This window comes from Balearica regulorum, chromosome 2, assembly GCF_011004875.1.
Source record: "Balearica regulorum gibbericeps isolate bBalReg1 chromosome 2, bBalReg1.pri, whole genome shotgun sequence".
Lineage (NCBI taxonomy): Eukaryota > Metazoa > Chordata > Aves > Gruiformes > Gruidae > Balearica > Balearica regulorum.
This window is the reverse complement of record NC_046185.1, coordinates 104,687,196-104,702,583: the sequence shown is the minus strand read 5'-3', so window position 1 is coordinate 104,702,583 and position 15,388 is coordinate 104,687,196. Positions and strand designations below refer to the sequence as shown.

At 40.2% G+C, this 15,388-nt stretch overlaps 1 protein-coding gene across 3 annotated transcripts in view; it reads left to right on the top strand.

Moving 5' to 3' along the window:
* Positions 1–15,388, top strand: part of SLC66A2 (solute carrier family 66 member 2) — a 71,855-nt gene that overhangs the window by 29,113 nt on the left and 27,354 nt on the right. For all 3 annotated transcript variants that reach the window (XM_075745203.1, XM_075745204.1, XM_075745205.1), the window contains one exon: positions 14,702–14,918. In XM_075745203.1, the coding sequence (XP_075601318.1) occupies positions 14,702–14,918 (217 nt within the window). The remainder of the gene's footprint in view (positions 1–14,701; positions 14,919–15,388) is intronic.

Genomic DNA, 15,388 nt, shown 5'->3' with positions numbered 1-15,388 from the left:
TCATTTACTTTAGTAAAGAATGCTTGGTTCATATGGTGATGTGTGTAGCAATACTGTCGTTATGCTGAAGTAGGTTTTGTTGCTGATGAAGGAAATGTAATACCTATACATTTTAGTACTGATACAGCATAATATGTGATCCATTCAAATTACATTTTAAAAATACATCAAATGGTCATGTATTAGATTACTTGTAAGTTAGATCAAGCTGCTTTTGGTTGAAAATTGATTTCAAATAGAAATGTGGAATAACTTACTTAAATTAAAAAAAAAAAAGTAAATAAACTGCAGTGTTTGTACTGAATGTCCATGTTGCAGAAACATGCTTTATAAACAAACCAAATAAACCAGGTATTTTTAGATACATTTTTAGTAAAATTAATTCACTCATTTTTTTCCCTGGTCATCTCATACTTTTATACTCTCAGCCATTGTTCAAAGACATAGAACAAAGCAGGTGTTACTCAGCTCCCAGTCAGTTTCTTATTGTTTGAATATATGAGATATTTTTATTAAGCTAAACTGAAAAAGTTAAAAAATGTTCTTGCAGAAGCAGACAAAGGTTTCCAAGCTCTAGTGCCTGTGCATCAGCCAGTAATCCTTTAGATCTAGTATTTGACTTGTTAAAGCTATGCAGTAGATGCTCAGTGATTTCAATTATGTTAATAGATTGGCAAACATAGGCCTCATTAGAAGTGTACATAATCATATTTTTAAATTTAAATTTGTTTTATTTTTCAGAGTAAATGCTTTTAACTTCAAAATTTTATCTTGTTACTAAAACAATTATATAGCGTCTCTGTCTACGTGAGAAGACGATGTAATACTGAGTGAGGTTGGGAAGATAGGATGTAACTTAGGTGTTCATGAGAAGGTGCTTCCTGTATCCTCTTGAATCAACAGCAGAAAAGGTATAATTTTCAGTGAATCATGAAGTTATGGTGAGGGTCAGCGTATATGCAGTCTCCCTCCAGACACTCAGATTGCTAGTAATGAGCATGTTTCCCTCCATGTGGAGGGAACTGTACTACCAGTATTCCTGAAGTTATGAACGTCTCCTTTCATACGCAGTTATTATGTGCCCTACTTTCTCTTTGCTCTGCTCTGTGATCAGTATGCATTACATGTACTGCATCAGAATCCTATGTTCCCTCCCATGGGCAGGGGAAAAAAATCCAAACCTTAGAATTCAGTTCTGGCAGATTTATTTTTACTTGCACTGTACATTTAAAAAAAAGGGTCTTGTTCATCCTGGATGATTCCATGGAGACATAGAAACTAGTGAAAGGAAGATGGATCCCTGAGTATTTCAGGGAAACAATTTTTATTTTTAATAGCTGCTTAAAGCTGTCTTTTTTACTGTTACTCATTGCAACTCAAAAGCCTGATGAGAACTTGGGAGATGCAACATTTCAAATATTCAAAACATTGCTGTTTTTTCACTTAAGGTATATGAGTTTCAAGATGTTTGTCCCATCAAAATCAGGACCAATACTGCTGTTTCTAAAATACGTAGACTACCTTGGTTTTTATACACACTTCAGTAGCCTTTGCAAGCTTTTTTTGTGTGTGCATGTGTGCATAGTTAATCTTTGAAATCTGAAGTCTGTCTTTATAACAAAAAATTTGCCATCCCTTCTTTACTTAATTGACTTTTTAATAAGTTGCCTTGTAAATGTCACAAACTCTGCAGTTGTTGCTAGGTACGTTTTCCCCCTTTCCTTATGTCCAGTTTGTATAACATTTGAAAAGAAATGGTTGCTGGTCTTTAAATTCTCTGCTTCCTCTCGTCCCCATTTTTTGTCCATTTATACAAACCACCAAAAACTTGGAATTACTCCTTGTTTACGTTAAGGTTTTACACTGCTGCCCTTTCTTGTCTTTGCATCCCTTGGCATGTAAAAATCAGGAGCAGTTATTTCAGAAAATTTCTTTTGGTTTAAATTTTTTATTGTGTCTTCAGAGACACTGTTTACTACCTCGTGCCTTTCTTCTCTTCACCCTCTGTTTGAGTAGGTTGTAGTAGAAGAACAGGTAACTCTGTGCTCAGGGAATAGAGCAAACAATACTGAAATAGCTTAGAATAGTCCTATCCACAAGTTCCTCATTAAATTTCTATATGCAGTAGATGTCAAAGAATTGCTCAGTCTTTGAAGAAATTTACTATTTCTCCACAGAAGAACACAGAAATTTAATGAGGAATTTGTGGATAGGAGTATTGTTTATGGTTCACCTGTCATCATTCTCTATGTGTCCTGCACCCCTGAGTACAGGATGTGTAAGGGACACAGCAATGGAGGACAAATCCCTGTATCACTTGGCCAGGAAAAAAAGGCCTGTACCCTGTGGGGGCAAAATGATCTCACTGGTGAACACTGCCAGTGCGTTCACTGTCTTCTGCCTGTTTTGGTGTGGAGTTTGTTGTGCTTTTTAAAACTAATTACATTTATAAAGGGCCATAACAGCCAAAGTCTTTTGCCTGCAGGAGCGGCTGGATGCCAGGATGTTTGGCAGCAATGCCAGCCTAAAATATTCCCAATCCTCTTTTTTCTTTTTTTCTCCCCACTCATTCTTGTCCCCTCAGTTATACTGACAGAATGGTTTGTGGGATTATGTTTTGAACCAAATAAGGGAACAGATCCTTCTTAAAATGCAGGCTTGTTCTTTTTTTGTGTGTGTAAAATCTTAATAAAAGAAAAAAAGCCACATTTTGTGGCTTCAATGAGAAACGCTTCAGGGAGCTGAACAGCTGTCCTGCTGTAGCGTGAAGGGGATGAGAGGAGCTTAAAGTTCTGTTGGAAAATGTGAACAATTTGTGAATGCACACCTGTGTCACCACCAAACTCTTTGTGATGGAGCACCTTACTTAAATCTACTACCACTACCTTTCTTTGCAGATCTTGAAGGTACGTTGACTATGGAGCATTAGTCAACTGCAGACACAAGGTGTTCAGGAACTCTGTGGTTTTCAGAAGTGCATCTTGCATAACAACCACTGTTCATGTCAAAGCAGGGATTTTATCTGTGGTCAAACTAAACAGCTCGGAAGTTGAAGGGGAAGTTCTGTTTCAGGGTCGCTCTGTCTTGCTTGGCTCCTGCAGTTACAAGTGCTGTGATCAGTAAGGCAGTCTGCAAGCACTCAGGTGAAACTCTGTGCTGGTCTTCCTCCCTACAGATTCTTAGGGCTACTGCATTGAAGCCAGTTGTGTGGAAATTCCTTCTGTTTGGTCACCGTATACGGTAATTTAGATCTGCACAGAGTTGTTGTTGTAAACAGAGTGAGTTTTGGTTTAAAGGTTGCGAGAGAACACTGCAGGCACATGAGTTCTGGAAAACCTTCTGCTACCCAAAGTCCATTTTTGCCCTTTTCCCTAGAAGACCATATGGAGATTGAAATTATTCCCAGCTTCATCTACCTATATTTTTTTTCTTTTAAGAAAAGTGATTGAATTTCCATAGTCAGCTTTACAAATGTCAGTATGCCTAAATGATTTTTATGGTAGCATATGAGAAATTTTAAGTTGAGATTTTTCTGCTACTACTGGCCAGAAATTTGTGAATTTATTGTTGAAGATAAGGGTTGTCACTGGTGAATGGTCACATGTTCACAGACACATAAAATACTTCAATTAATTTGTTTGATGAAAATTTTTCCTCTGGAAAGGGCAGAATTTATGGTGAGAGGAGACGCTTCCTGACCTGACAGGACAGAAGCCTTATGACTGGGTGCTTCATTAGGAAACAGAAAAACCTAGGTGAAAGGTCCTTAATTCAAATTGGAGATGTTAAAAATTTGAACCTGTTTCCCAAATCCCGTCTGTATGTTTGCCTTTCTCTTAATCGTTTCCCAGATTTTCCAAAGTCTTGCTTTTGTTCCAGCATAGAACAAAAAAAAAAATCCAGAAATACCAATTTCTATTTTTTTTTTTCAAAATGGTTTTTTTTTCACCAGCCTACCCTATTATTCTTAACTACAATAGGTATTTGAAAGGAAGCCCTATGAAATGGAGTAGATTGTGCAGTCTTTTTGAGATATTAGCATCTTTGTAATGCAGCTCAGATAATTAAAGAAAACATGTCTGACATTTTCATGTGTGTAGCAGGGTCTGGGCAGAGGAGAGAGGCAAGTGAAAAAAAAGCAGAAAGCTTCCTACAATTTCCTACATCCTTGTGATGAGTTTGAAGCGTTAAACTATCGATTCTAAAATGGGTCATTCTGAGGTTAACTGAGGCAATTGCCAAGAGATGTTTAGCAGGCCACATGACATTATTTTAGCAAAGGAGGCAGCTGCACAAGGCATTCTTCTGTTTGGATGCTAAATTAGTAAGGCCATTTTGGGGGCTAGAATTTTTCTTGGCTGGTGGTGGGTTACCTAGGAAACAAGGATTAAACTTTCCCCCAAAAAATCCTACATGAGGAGAGTAGTTTATATATTTAGGAAGAGCGTGTAGCTTTGTATTGTGTACTTACACAGGCATGTATGTGTGCCTGACCTCAGTATCTGAAAAAAAAAAAAAAAAATCACATAAATGCTGTCTTTTTGTGGTGTCTTCACATCAGAGTAGATAGAGTCTCAGGTATGTCAAGCTCAGAGAAGGCTGAAAAAGAGAGAAATCATTTATCTTTAGGTAAATTACTGGCTATTCAGCATTTTCCCCAGAAATCTGCAGTTCAAAAGGGGGTATGTGAAGTATTATGTGCCAATTACTTTCAGAGTTTCTGGGAGTAACTTTCTGTGTTATACATGCAACCTGGCATTGTAATCCCTGGCATTGTGGTATCTGAGGCAGCCTGCATCTGGGCTAACGCACAGAATTAGTTTTTGAATATTTAGAACTTTAATTGCAGTCTTTGAATGAGAAGGCATATGATAAGTGCATATTGTTTCTAATATTATAGTTGATATCTTCTGAGACACAAACTTCAAAGAGTAAGTTTCAGTACTATTCAAAATAAAGTGTTTTCATAGAGAATTTATGACTCCCAACTATATGAATTTGGAGCCAAGGCTGCCTGCTCTGCAGTGCTTAACTTACTCCATTTTAGTCTTTTTTCTGGAGGCCTTAGTGTACTACCTGGTATGGCTGTGGGTGATAGCTTAGATAAACCATGCTGAGCATAGTGTAAAATATTGTTAAAATGATTGTAAAAATAGTAACCTGGTAATACACGTTCTTCTTGCTGTGACATTCGCATCATCCCTGCTTAGCTTGCTGTCAGAAAAAGAAGTACCTTTTTATATTTAGCACAGGAAGGCGTATCTAGCCATAAGAAGAGTGAGCTTGGCTCTGATCTGCCACCTCAATCATTAGTGCTGTTGGGAGCAAAGGCCTTACTTCAGAGCTGTGCTTGCAGGTGAAGGGTTAGGGGATTTAGTTCGTTAGTTTGACTTACTTTGCCAACAGCATCAAAAATCCCATAGGAAGTGAGCAGAATCAGGAGTGTTTGTAATGAAAGCAGTGGCTGCCTAGGAGTCATCAAAACTCTGCTGTGGCACTCCCTGGACTTCCCATTTCACTCTTGTGCTGCGCCTTGAGAGGAAGATTTCCTTCTGAAGTTTGTGCTCTCTGTCTGACGTGGTTTCTAAAGCTGTTTATGCTGCTTTCACTCCACCTTTCAAATACATAGCTTATTTTCTGTAGCACTACTTCCTTTGGGCCACAGATACCTCATTCTAGTGGCTTTCCTACGCTCATGACCTGTCTAGTTATTAGGCTGTTTTCCATCAGTTGTCGTGTAGTCCACTACTTTTGCCAGCTATTGAGACAATCTCTTGGAGATGGTGACTAAGAAGAACGGTCAATACATTGGAATAGAGAGAGGAGAGACTTCTGTACTGAACAGGCAAAAGTAGCAGTAACACAGTAGGTAATTTCAGTATGGATGTTACCAAGGAGGTCAATCTTCACAGCAGAAATACAGTCCTATGACTACATGGTTTTAAATACATCTAGGCTTAAGTTAAGTGCCTTGCCCTAATAGCAATATTGGTATGTATCTGTGGTGGTGGTTGTCAGGTTCTTTTTCTTCTCCTAATCTTACTGGCCTGCTCTAGGAGTACAGGCCTGGTGATTTCTCTCAGCTGGCCTTAGGAAGAAATCAGAGTAGAAGATCGCCTTGAAAGGGTCTGCCATCTGGAGAACTCCAAGAAATGCCCTTGCTTTGGAAGAGGCTAGTCCGGAGTACACTTCTGCAGGCTTTTTTTGGGGGGGGGGTGGGGGGGGTGGGGGTGGGGTGTGGGGAAGAAGTTTGCTTCTGGCTCACCCAAAATTGGTTACACTCGTTCTGCAGTAATGTGCAGAGATGGCTGGGCTGAGCTGTACTGCTTGGTGTGGATTTCCCAGTTCAGTTGGCATTCGCCAGCAGTCTCTGAGCCCAACAGTTGGAGCCTTGTTCACAGACACCATGCTTGCTAAAACTTCCTCTGTATTATAACAAAAAGACCTTTGTTCTCCCTTGCTTGCTTTTACAATTTTGCTTTCTTTTTAATGCTTACAACATTAGCAGTTGCACTGTGAGGAAGAGGTATGTATGTGTATGGAAGTATATTTAGGTGTATATATAAACACATACACAAATTAAAATTTTGACAGGGGCTGGTAAGAGTGCAATGCAAGCGATGTAAACAATTCTGTGTCCTTTTGTAAGACAATGAAAAATGTCAAAGATGAGTTAAAGGTTGGCCTAATTTTGTGGGTTTATTTAACTGTATTTTTCTTTAAAATGTTTTTTTCTCTTTACTGTGAGGCTCCCATAAACTGAAGCTGTGTACAAAGCAAATTACACTGCATATAGCACAGCAAAGGCTGTCTGCTGCACCGGAGGTGCCCAGGGTATGAATATTTTGGTTTAGGTTTTCATTCTTACTTATCCTGTGTGTTGTTAGCAGCAGGGGTAAAACTTTCAGACTTAGTGTAACTTTTTAATTGCTGTTCACAAAATGGTCAATATAGCTGTTACTGCTAATTATCTCTGGTCAAGACCACTGTGCTACGTGGTATTCAAAGGTTTCCCTTAAACTAAAGGCTGTAAAAATCATGAAAGTAGCAAATTGATGGGAAAGGCAGGGTGTTATGAAATGTAGTGTGGATTGATTGACTTTCTTATATATACCACTGCATTTGTGTGTGATTTTTTTAAAGTAGTTGTAACTAACGTGTCTCTTAACCTTGCAATTACTAATTCCCTTTGGTGAGGAGGTAGAGTGGACCTCATAGGACCTGAAGGTGGAGGGTAGAGCAGTTGCTGATGCTTGGAGGTATGTTGTGCTGGGGGACAGTATGGAAGATGAATGAGAAACCCTGAGGGGGGGATGGTGCTGGAAAAATTTCAGCCCACCTATGTATGATTTTTTTGAGAAGGAGGAAGAAAAGTGGATAATAAACCTGATGATGGGGAAAAAACCTGAACTTGATGTGACAAAACAGAGATCCAGCATAAGAGATTGTAGAAGCTGGTGACACCACATACAATGAGGCAAAACCAAGGCAAGTACTTGCCTTCAAACTAGAGGAGGTAACTGAAAATGGATTTCATGAAATGACAGTAATTTGTTTAGTATAGGCTGGGGTGATATTTTCAGAAGGTTCAAGACCCTCTGGAATACTTTGCTCCCATCTTAGATGTGCTAGAGAGGAAGAAGTGACAGTGTTTGGGTACTACCCAGTATGAAAGCCAGATGACAGCCTGTAGACAAGAATGTTGTAAAGGCACATGGAGAGATGCTCAGGTACTGTGGTGACAGGGCTGTGCAGATACTTAAAAGTACACAGTGATGCAGAAATTCCTAGGTCACAGGCCTGAAGGAATGGAGATGGAGAATAGTGATATTAGCATCGTTACTGAGACTATGCAAGATGGTGGATTCATTAATTTTTTTTTTTTTTCAAAAGGAGAGCAGTTTGAATCAAAGCCAGAACTTTTTGGTGCCGAGTCCTCATTTCTTCTCTTTTGTACTGTGAGTGAAACATAAATCCCTTTTCAGTCCCAGCAAGTGTAAAGGAAATGCTGGCTTCAGACAGCATTTTGCAGGTTTCTATCACTTCTTAAAAAAGGAAGAAAGAAAGAAAATCTAAATTTATCAGTTCTCACTGTCTCTAATGCTGCTTCCTTCCTTCTTTCTGGAAGGAAAGAAGAAAGTGCCCAGCTGGATATGTAGAGAGAAGAAGTGATGGATTGCCTGATAACAGTCATGCAGAGCCTTCCTGCTCTTGTCACCCCAGTTATTTCCTGGGTGCCCTGTGGGGTATGCAGGAATTTCACAACAGAGGATCAGAGAAACCTGCTGGCTGGGAGCTGCTCAGAATGGGCAAGGTGGGGTGTGCTAGCCAGTGTGCTTCTCTGTAATCCCGCTGCTGTCTTGAGATGAGGCATCTGAAATCAGGATTACCAGGAAGACAGATAACGCCTGAGGCAAATGCCTGAGGATTTGCTGCAGCTGGAGGACTGCAAGTGTGAAAGTCTCCTTTTCAGAATCCACTGTCCAGGCCCCACCTTCTGCGGCAGGTACCTCCAAAGTCCTCTTCAGAGGATGTGGCAAAATTTATTTAATTTAAGATGCTACTGCTGAGTGCAGTGCATGTGTGTAGCTTAGACTGCTCACTCAAAGTGTGAGAGGTCTGAATTTATTTCTTTTGTCAGCCAGGGGATACAAGTCTCTGTCTTCCCACTGTCCAAAGAGTTGCCCTTGTTGGCCAGGCTGGGATGAGGAAGGGCATTGTATTTGCCTGCTGCTCAGAGCTGAACTCCTTCTACAGCACAGACCACAAGCTTCTTGAGACATGCTAAAGAGCAAGTGGGGGGAGCCTGCAGCACCATAGGCCAGTGCTTAGCTGTGCTAAGAACCCCAGGCAGGGCAGAGAGTTGTAGGTTCCAGCTCCTGGTCCTCAAACTGCGTGTACATTTTACAGTAAACATACCATGGATAATAACCTGAAATACTTCCCAGCCATGACTGCATTTTGTAACTGTTCCAGGTTGGCTGAATTACCATTATCAGGCTCTTTCACAGCATCTAAGCTCTCAGGATTTGGATTCTCCTGTTGTTGGGGAGAGGCATTGGACATCAGGGTGCTGGAGCTGGACTCCTTTGATCATGTGCAGAAGTAGGCTGTGACAGAAACAAGACAGGTCAGGTGGACAGGCACTGTGGTCCAGAATTAGATGATGGAAATTTGAACAGCATTCTCCTAAAGCACAAGATTTAGTTATAACCTGGGGAGAGGAATATTAACTACTCAGGCATCTGTTTAGAAAGGCACTTGGGAGTAGAGACTGTCCAACATGCCCTTAGAATGAGTTAGTGAGCAGTGTTGTTCGTTTGGTTTGACTGTGGGAGGCAGTTTGGGTGAATGGCTGTGAATTGATGGTGTTTATAAGGAGCAGGAGATAGCACAGTAAAATAAAACCAGTAGCCTTCGTAAGAAGGAAAGACTTAATTTCCTTGGTGAAGCTATACAAAGGGCTCAAATGCAAACTCTCCCACCTCACAAAGACAGGGAATGTATATTGCAAGCTCTTCATTAACCTCAAATGCAAGAAGGAACCAAACAAAAAGTGGGAACTGGGTCAAATTACTAAAGACAAATGAATAGAGCGGAAGGATGTAGGTACAGAATTGGAAAGGTCAAGGCACAAAATGAGATGTAACTAGAGAAATTGAGAGCTACAGTAAATAATTTTAGGATGTCAAAGTCTTTGCTTCACTTTCCCAAAAGGAACTAACATGGTAGCTGACTTGGTATAAAATGCTTCTTGACTAAAAAAATGTAACTGTTTGAACCTCTGTGTCATCCTTAAGTGAAAGTTCATCCTGTGGACTCTTTGTGTCACTTGGCATCTATCCCACACCAGAATCTTGAATTTTCTACTTGCATTTTGGCCTGACTAGTGCTAACCATGGTTATTTGCAATGCTCTCTGCCTGCTTTACGTTTTTTGTATCTGACATGCAACGTGCCTCCCAGAGGAGGTCTTTTAGTCTCACCTTTCTTCCCTCAAGCCATGTAGACTTTTCTCCAGTCAGTGCACAAAAACCCTACTGAGCTGCTCCTTCCCCCAGCATCAATAGGATTTTCCAGCATAAATCTCTCATCTATCAATGGATTTACGTGTTTAAAATGCAACTCACTGAGTGGATTAAAGAGCTCAGGCATGGGTAATAAGACATAGTACCTTTCACTGCAGGAATGCTAGTTAAGCTCAATCCAGGATGTTAGTGACTGGGAGTTACCATTTGAACTGCATCAACTGAGTATGGTTACAAACTCATGTCATGAATTTCTCTCTGGGCAGGATGGGGAGCTAGTGAATGGAGTGAGTTGTGCAAGCAGTGCTTTCCCACTTCAGGGAATGGAAAGATATGCATCCAGATTTAACTTGGACAGATTTTAAGACATTTGACAGAAATAAACTGTGGTGCAGTGGGATTACTTGTTTTGTCCTTTTAAAGAAAAGGGATGATGTTTGCTGGGCGGGGGGGCAAAAATCCCAATATCGTCTTTATTAGTCATAATTTTATTCAAATGTGAATAATGTTTGCAATAATATTTGTAACTTTGTTAAGTTCTGCACCTCGGATGACATGGCCCAGGGCACTGGTGTTGTCTGGCTGTCTTTTTGGGACAGTTGTGGCTGTATCTGCATCTTCCCTCTGCTGCAGATTGCTCTGTATGGAGGGGGATGGGACTGGTCAGCACATACACGGGGACTTTGTTCTGGTTTTAAAACTCCTTTTTTTTAAAGGGACAGTTCCCTTTTGTTTTTAAACATTTAAAAGCCTTTTTTGCATATACCTGTCACAGTACTCAACACAACCAACATTTTTTTTCTTTGGAACTATATAGCTCCTATTACAGAACTAATGTGTTTGGACCCCCTTGAGAAAGGAGCCACTTGGAAAAATGAGTCACAGTTGATTTCCAAATCTTGAAGTGATGGGTATGTGATTTTTTTTCCCCTCTGAATTTTTGAAACCATTTGTCAGAGAAGATAAGCTTCAGCCTTGGTTAAAAAGAAGCAATCATGGCAAAACAGTTTAGCAGTTCAAGTCAGAGCCAGAGAAACTACCACCCATATGAAAGGTCAGGCATGCTGTTCTCTACCTTTTTTTTCAGTTCAGTCATTTTTTTACTTCTTCCTGGAAGTAGTTGGTAATGCAGAGTTTGGTGAAGTGTAGTGTCCTAAAATAGACTTCTGCATTTTGAAAATACATCTGTTCAGTAGAGCAATTAGTGATTATGTATTGGGTTGTTTTTAAGGGAATTCACGTTTTTCTGTAAGGCTATTACCAAGGTTATAATTGTTCTTACCTCATTTTGTCTGTCTGTCTTTCAGGAAAACATTACCAAGCAAAATTTATAGCAGAAACTAGAACTTACTCATAACCTAGTATAGTGAAATGGAGACTATATAGCATCATCATAGTTTTGAGCAAAAGAAAATCTCAGTCTCTTTCCTGTGCTAGTAATTAACTCTCCTGCTTCAGCTGAAGTCCTGTTTCACACGATGGTTTTCTCATCTGTGTATGTTATTATAATAGAAATAATACTTAAGATTTTCAGACAAAAGATGATGAGTAAATTATCATCATTACCAGATTTCTTGGCTGCCTAATACTAGGTTCAGGGACGTTATTACTTATGTGAATGGAAATGGACTTCAGTGCAGCAGTACTGAATACACACATCACAGCTGGCGTAGCAGGAGGTAATTGAGTGTTTAAGTGTTTGCATGGGTCCATGGATTTTGTAGCTGGCCTCACAGCAGCTGTGTTAATGTTGACTCTTTTTGTTCCTTGAACTTCTGAAACTTCCACACCCCCATGTAGATTTAGTTCTTTCATTTCTATTATGAAAATGAACTCGGGGAAATAAGGATTTGGTGCACAGGGATGGGTATTTAGAAAAAGGATCCTTGAGCATGTGGAGAACACAGGAGGAGAAACGCAGCGTATGCAGGGCAGCCTTGACAGCTGGTGGGAGGGTTTAATGAGCAAGGGGCCAAGGGTCCTGCGTGCCCAAGGCAGCACGGCAACCAGATCCAGACTAACACTGTCGAGTCCAGGATTTGCAGTGTAATGACTGTAGCTATCTTGAGAGCCAAGGGGGTCTCTTCTAGGGCTGGAGTTGTCTAGAAGAGGGTTTTTCATGTGTTCTTGCCTATGGCTGCCACCAGTTGCTAGTTTTCAGGTATTGGTCAGAGGCAGTATCTGTTAAACGCTATATCAAAGTTGAATGACCCTTGCTGGAAAGTAAATGCAAGTTTTCTACACAGCAGGTTTGAATGTGAGAGCTCTGAATTAAAATGAAACACCTCTTTAAGGGTTGAAAGCCAGGCTTTAGGTGTCTGTGAAGAAACTAAAGGCTGTGTGAGAACATCTCAGAATAAAGGTTTAAAGAAATAATCTGGTAAAAGTAGTGGTTACATCTTACTCAAAAGCTATCAGTAGCTCTCCTTTTCCAGAATGGAGATAGCTTTTTTTAAATGGCCTGTAACCTCACCAACTTTATCTTTATCTTCATCCTCTTGTCTTCTGTTGTTCATTATTCTGTCCCCATTGTAAGCACAAATGCTTCTGTCCCAGAGAGCATCTCTTGCTAATATAACAGTTGCGTAATGTCGGATTTGTCGTGTTGGGTCAGGTCATTTGCTTGGTATTGCTCATGAAGCTGGTGAAATTAGTGTGAATTTACTCTGTTATGCCTCTTGCTGTTTTATATTGTGCAGATGTAGGTCAGGCAAAGTGAAAAGAATGGGAGTTTTGAGTGTCTCTTAGTCCTTTTACCCTGTCAGAGGTTCTCGTTGACTCTGTTCCTCTCCAGAAAATGCAACAGAGATAAATTAAAATGGATGATGTTTTTCCTCCCTTTGTGGTTATGGTTGTCTTGTGCCTTCCTTTTTTCTGCTTCATTCTATTTTGTTCTTCCTTCATCTCCACAAAGGAAAGCCTTCACAAAGCTTCAGAAATGCATGATGCTCGCATGCTGTATGGGCTGTGCCAGCACTGAGTCTACCTTTTATTTAGTCTTGTGTCCCTGAGTTGTGAGGCTGAGGAGCCACTGCCATAAAATACTGAAGGTCAACGTTACATTGACAGTGGCTTTGCCACAGATTATTTAATTTAGTTCTGGGGGATGGCTGACAATGCTACAGGTTGGGAATGGCTCGTGGCCAGTTTTGCCTTCCTCTTTGTGTGGCAAAGTAAAATGATTCAGTTAGATGCAGTCGGTAGTTGTCTTGAGGCATGGGTTTGCCAAGTATTAAAAAGGGGAGACTAGTTAATAAAGACTAAGGACTAGACTGATAATGATAGGAAAGTGTGAAAAGACGCAGAGAGTGAAACTATCGTTTAGCATGTATATGTATCCTTAGGCAGCTAGGTGCCTGTACAGATTTATTCCCATTTCACTGAATTTGTTGTTAGTGTTAGTCAGCCAAGGTCAATGTCTTCCTTGCCTGAGTTAACAGTAGGACTTCCTTGTAGCATTCTGTACTTCTGCTGAGGAGGCAGCAACAGAAGCCTTCTAATGATGTGCTGGTGTGTTGCACATATTTGGTCTGTTAGAACGATGGTTCATCGTTTTGATAATTAACAGAATCCAGTAGGTCTGAGGTAGGTATTTTTAACTTCAGGTGCTTTTAAGAAGGGAAGACATGAACAGCTAATCAACAGTTGGTTTAGAGTTCTTATTCAAAATTACATTGTTATTTTGCTATACAGTCAATGGTAATGGGGTTGTATATTTTATTGTTCATCAACAAGATATCTACCCATCTTCTAGCGGTATGCTGTTAATATGCCAAGCAAATGGCACGGTTGGTTTGTTCTTTGTCTCATTCTCTCAAGAGAGGATATTGTGTTTTGTGGTATAGCATTTTGTTCTGATAGATTTAGAAATGGGTGTATACCCTGCACTCATTTATACTGGCAAAGGCAAGAGTGAAGTGCATTTTGCCCTTGGAGTGAAAAGTGGTGACATTGGTGGGAGGTATTGTTCCAGGGAGAATTCTTGTCACAGTCTTGCACCTGTCTCAGCAAAGCTGTACTGGCTTTACTGGTTACTGGTGTGACCAGTTACATCACTTACCTCTGGCTTGACAGAGCATGGCATGGCATGGCAGCTTACCCTTCACTGCAGGCAGCTGCACCATATGAGGGAACAGAGCTGTGGACTTTAGGTGTCCTTCTAAGCAGCTTGGATTGAGGCAGTTTGAAGGCAGAGATAATGACCTAAGAGAGAGACCACTTGCATTGATGTGCTTGGGGCATGTACTCAGTATTGTGAAGTTTTTTGTGAAACATTTCCTATGCCAACTCTGCTAGAGTCATATCCAGAGTTCTTCATGTTTGATACCTGAAAGTCAACGCTTTCTCTTTAGAAGTCATCTTTGTAAATATTCTGGTAGTTTGCAAGTCTTTGTTTTATTATTTCTTTATTGAACACCCCCACCAAAAAGTGTTTCCAAATCAAGACTCTTTATTTTTTATTTTTCTTGTTTGTTTTGAGTTTGGTGTGGTTTGTTTGGTTTGGTTTTTTTTTTTTTTTTTTCCTAATCCTTTCCCTCATTTTCTAACTTCTCCTTCCCCCAAAGACTGACAGTGGGTTCCTCACACTTCCCAGTTCTCAATTCCACCCTGATTAACGTTGAGTCCCATTGGGAAAATGTATTTTATTTTTCTTCCATTCCTATTCTATTGCAGATTTTGACTTGAACTATTTTTGGCATTGGAGCAAGTTTACAGACTACGTGCAGTGTGTCCTGACCTTCACTGGTGTGACCGGTTACATCACTTACCTCTGGCTTGACTCATCTCTCTTTGTGGAAACGCTGGGCTTCCTTGCTGTGTTCACTGAGGCTATGTTAGGTGTTCCCCAGCTCTACCGTAACTACCAGAACAGGTCTACAGAAGGAATGAGGTATGGTGTTTCTTATGTAAAACAAGTAAGCGTGTGCCTGTTGGTAAATCTTTGTGTAGCGTGGGAATACTTTTCTAGGCAGGGCAATGTCATCTTTCTAAATTTTACTTGAAAACACAACAGCTGTCGGAGTAAATTCTCTGTCAGTAGGAGCTGGTACAGTACTGCTAAAGGCAGTGGGAGCTTCATTACACCTCTGAGGGCTGACCCATTGTCCAAGTCCAGCTGGACAGTTCTCAGGTGAAACACATTTTAGTAAAATAGACATGTAAAACTACTGCTGTTGCCATTAGCAACATATTGTAGTTCAACTCAAGCTGTGCTACACTGGTAATTAGAAATAGACTAAAGAGATCTTGCATATCAAAAGTAATAGAGGAAGAAAATACTTTGAGCTGGTAGTAAGTAACTCTGTCAATCTAATTCACATATTAGCTCATCACTTTTTCTCACATTTCTACTCATCAGTT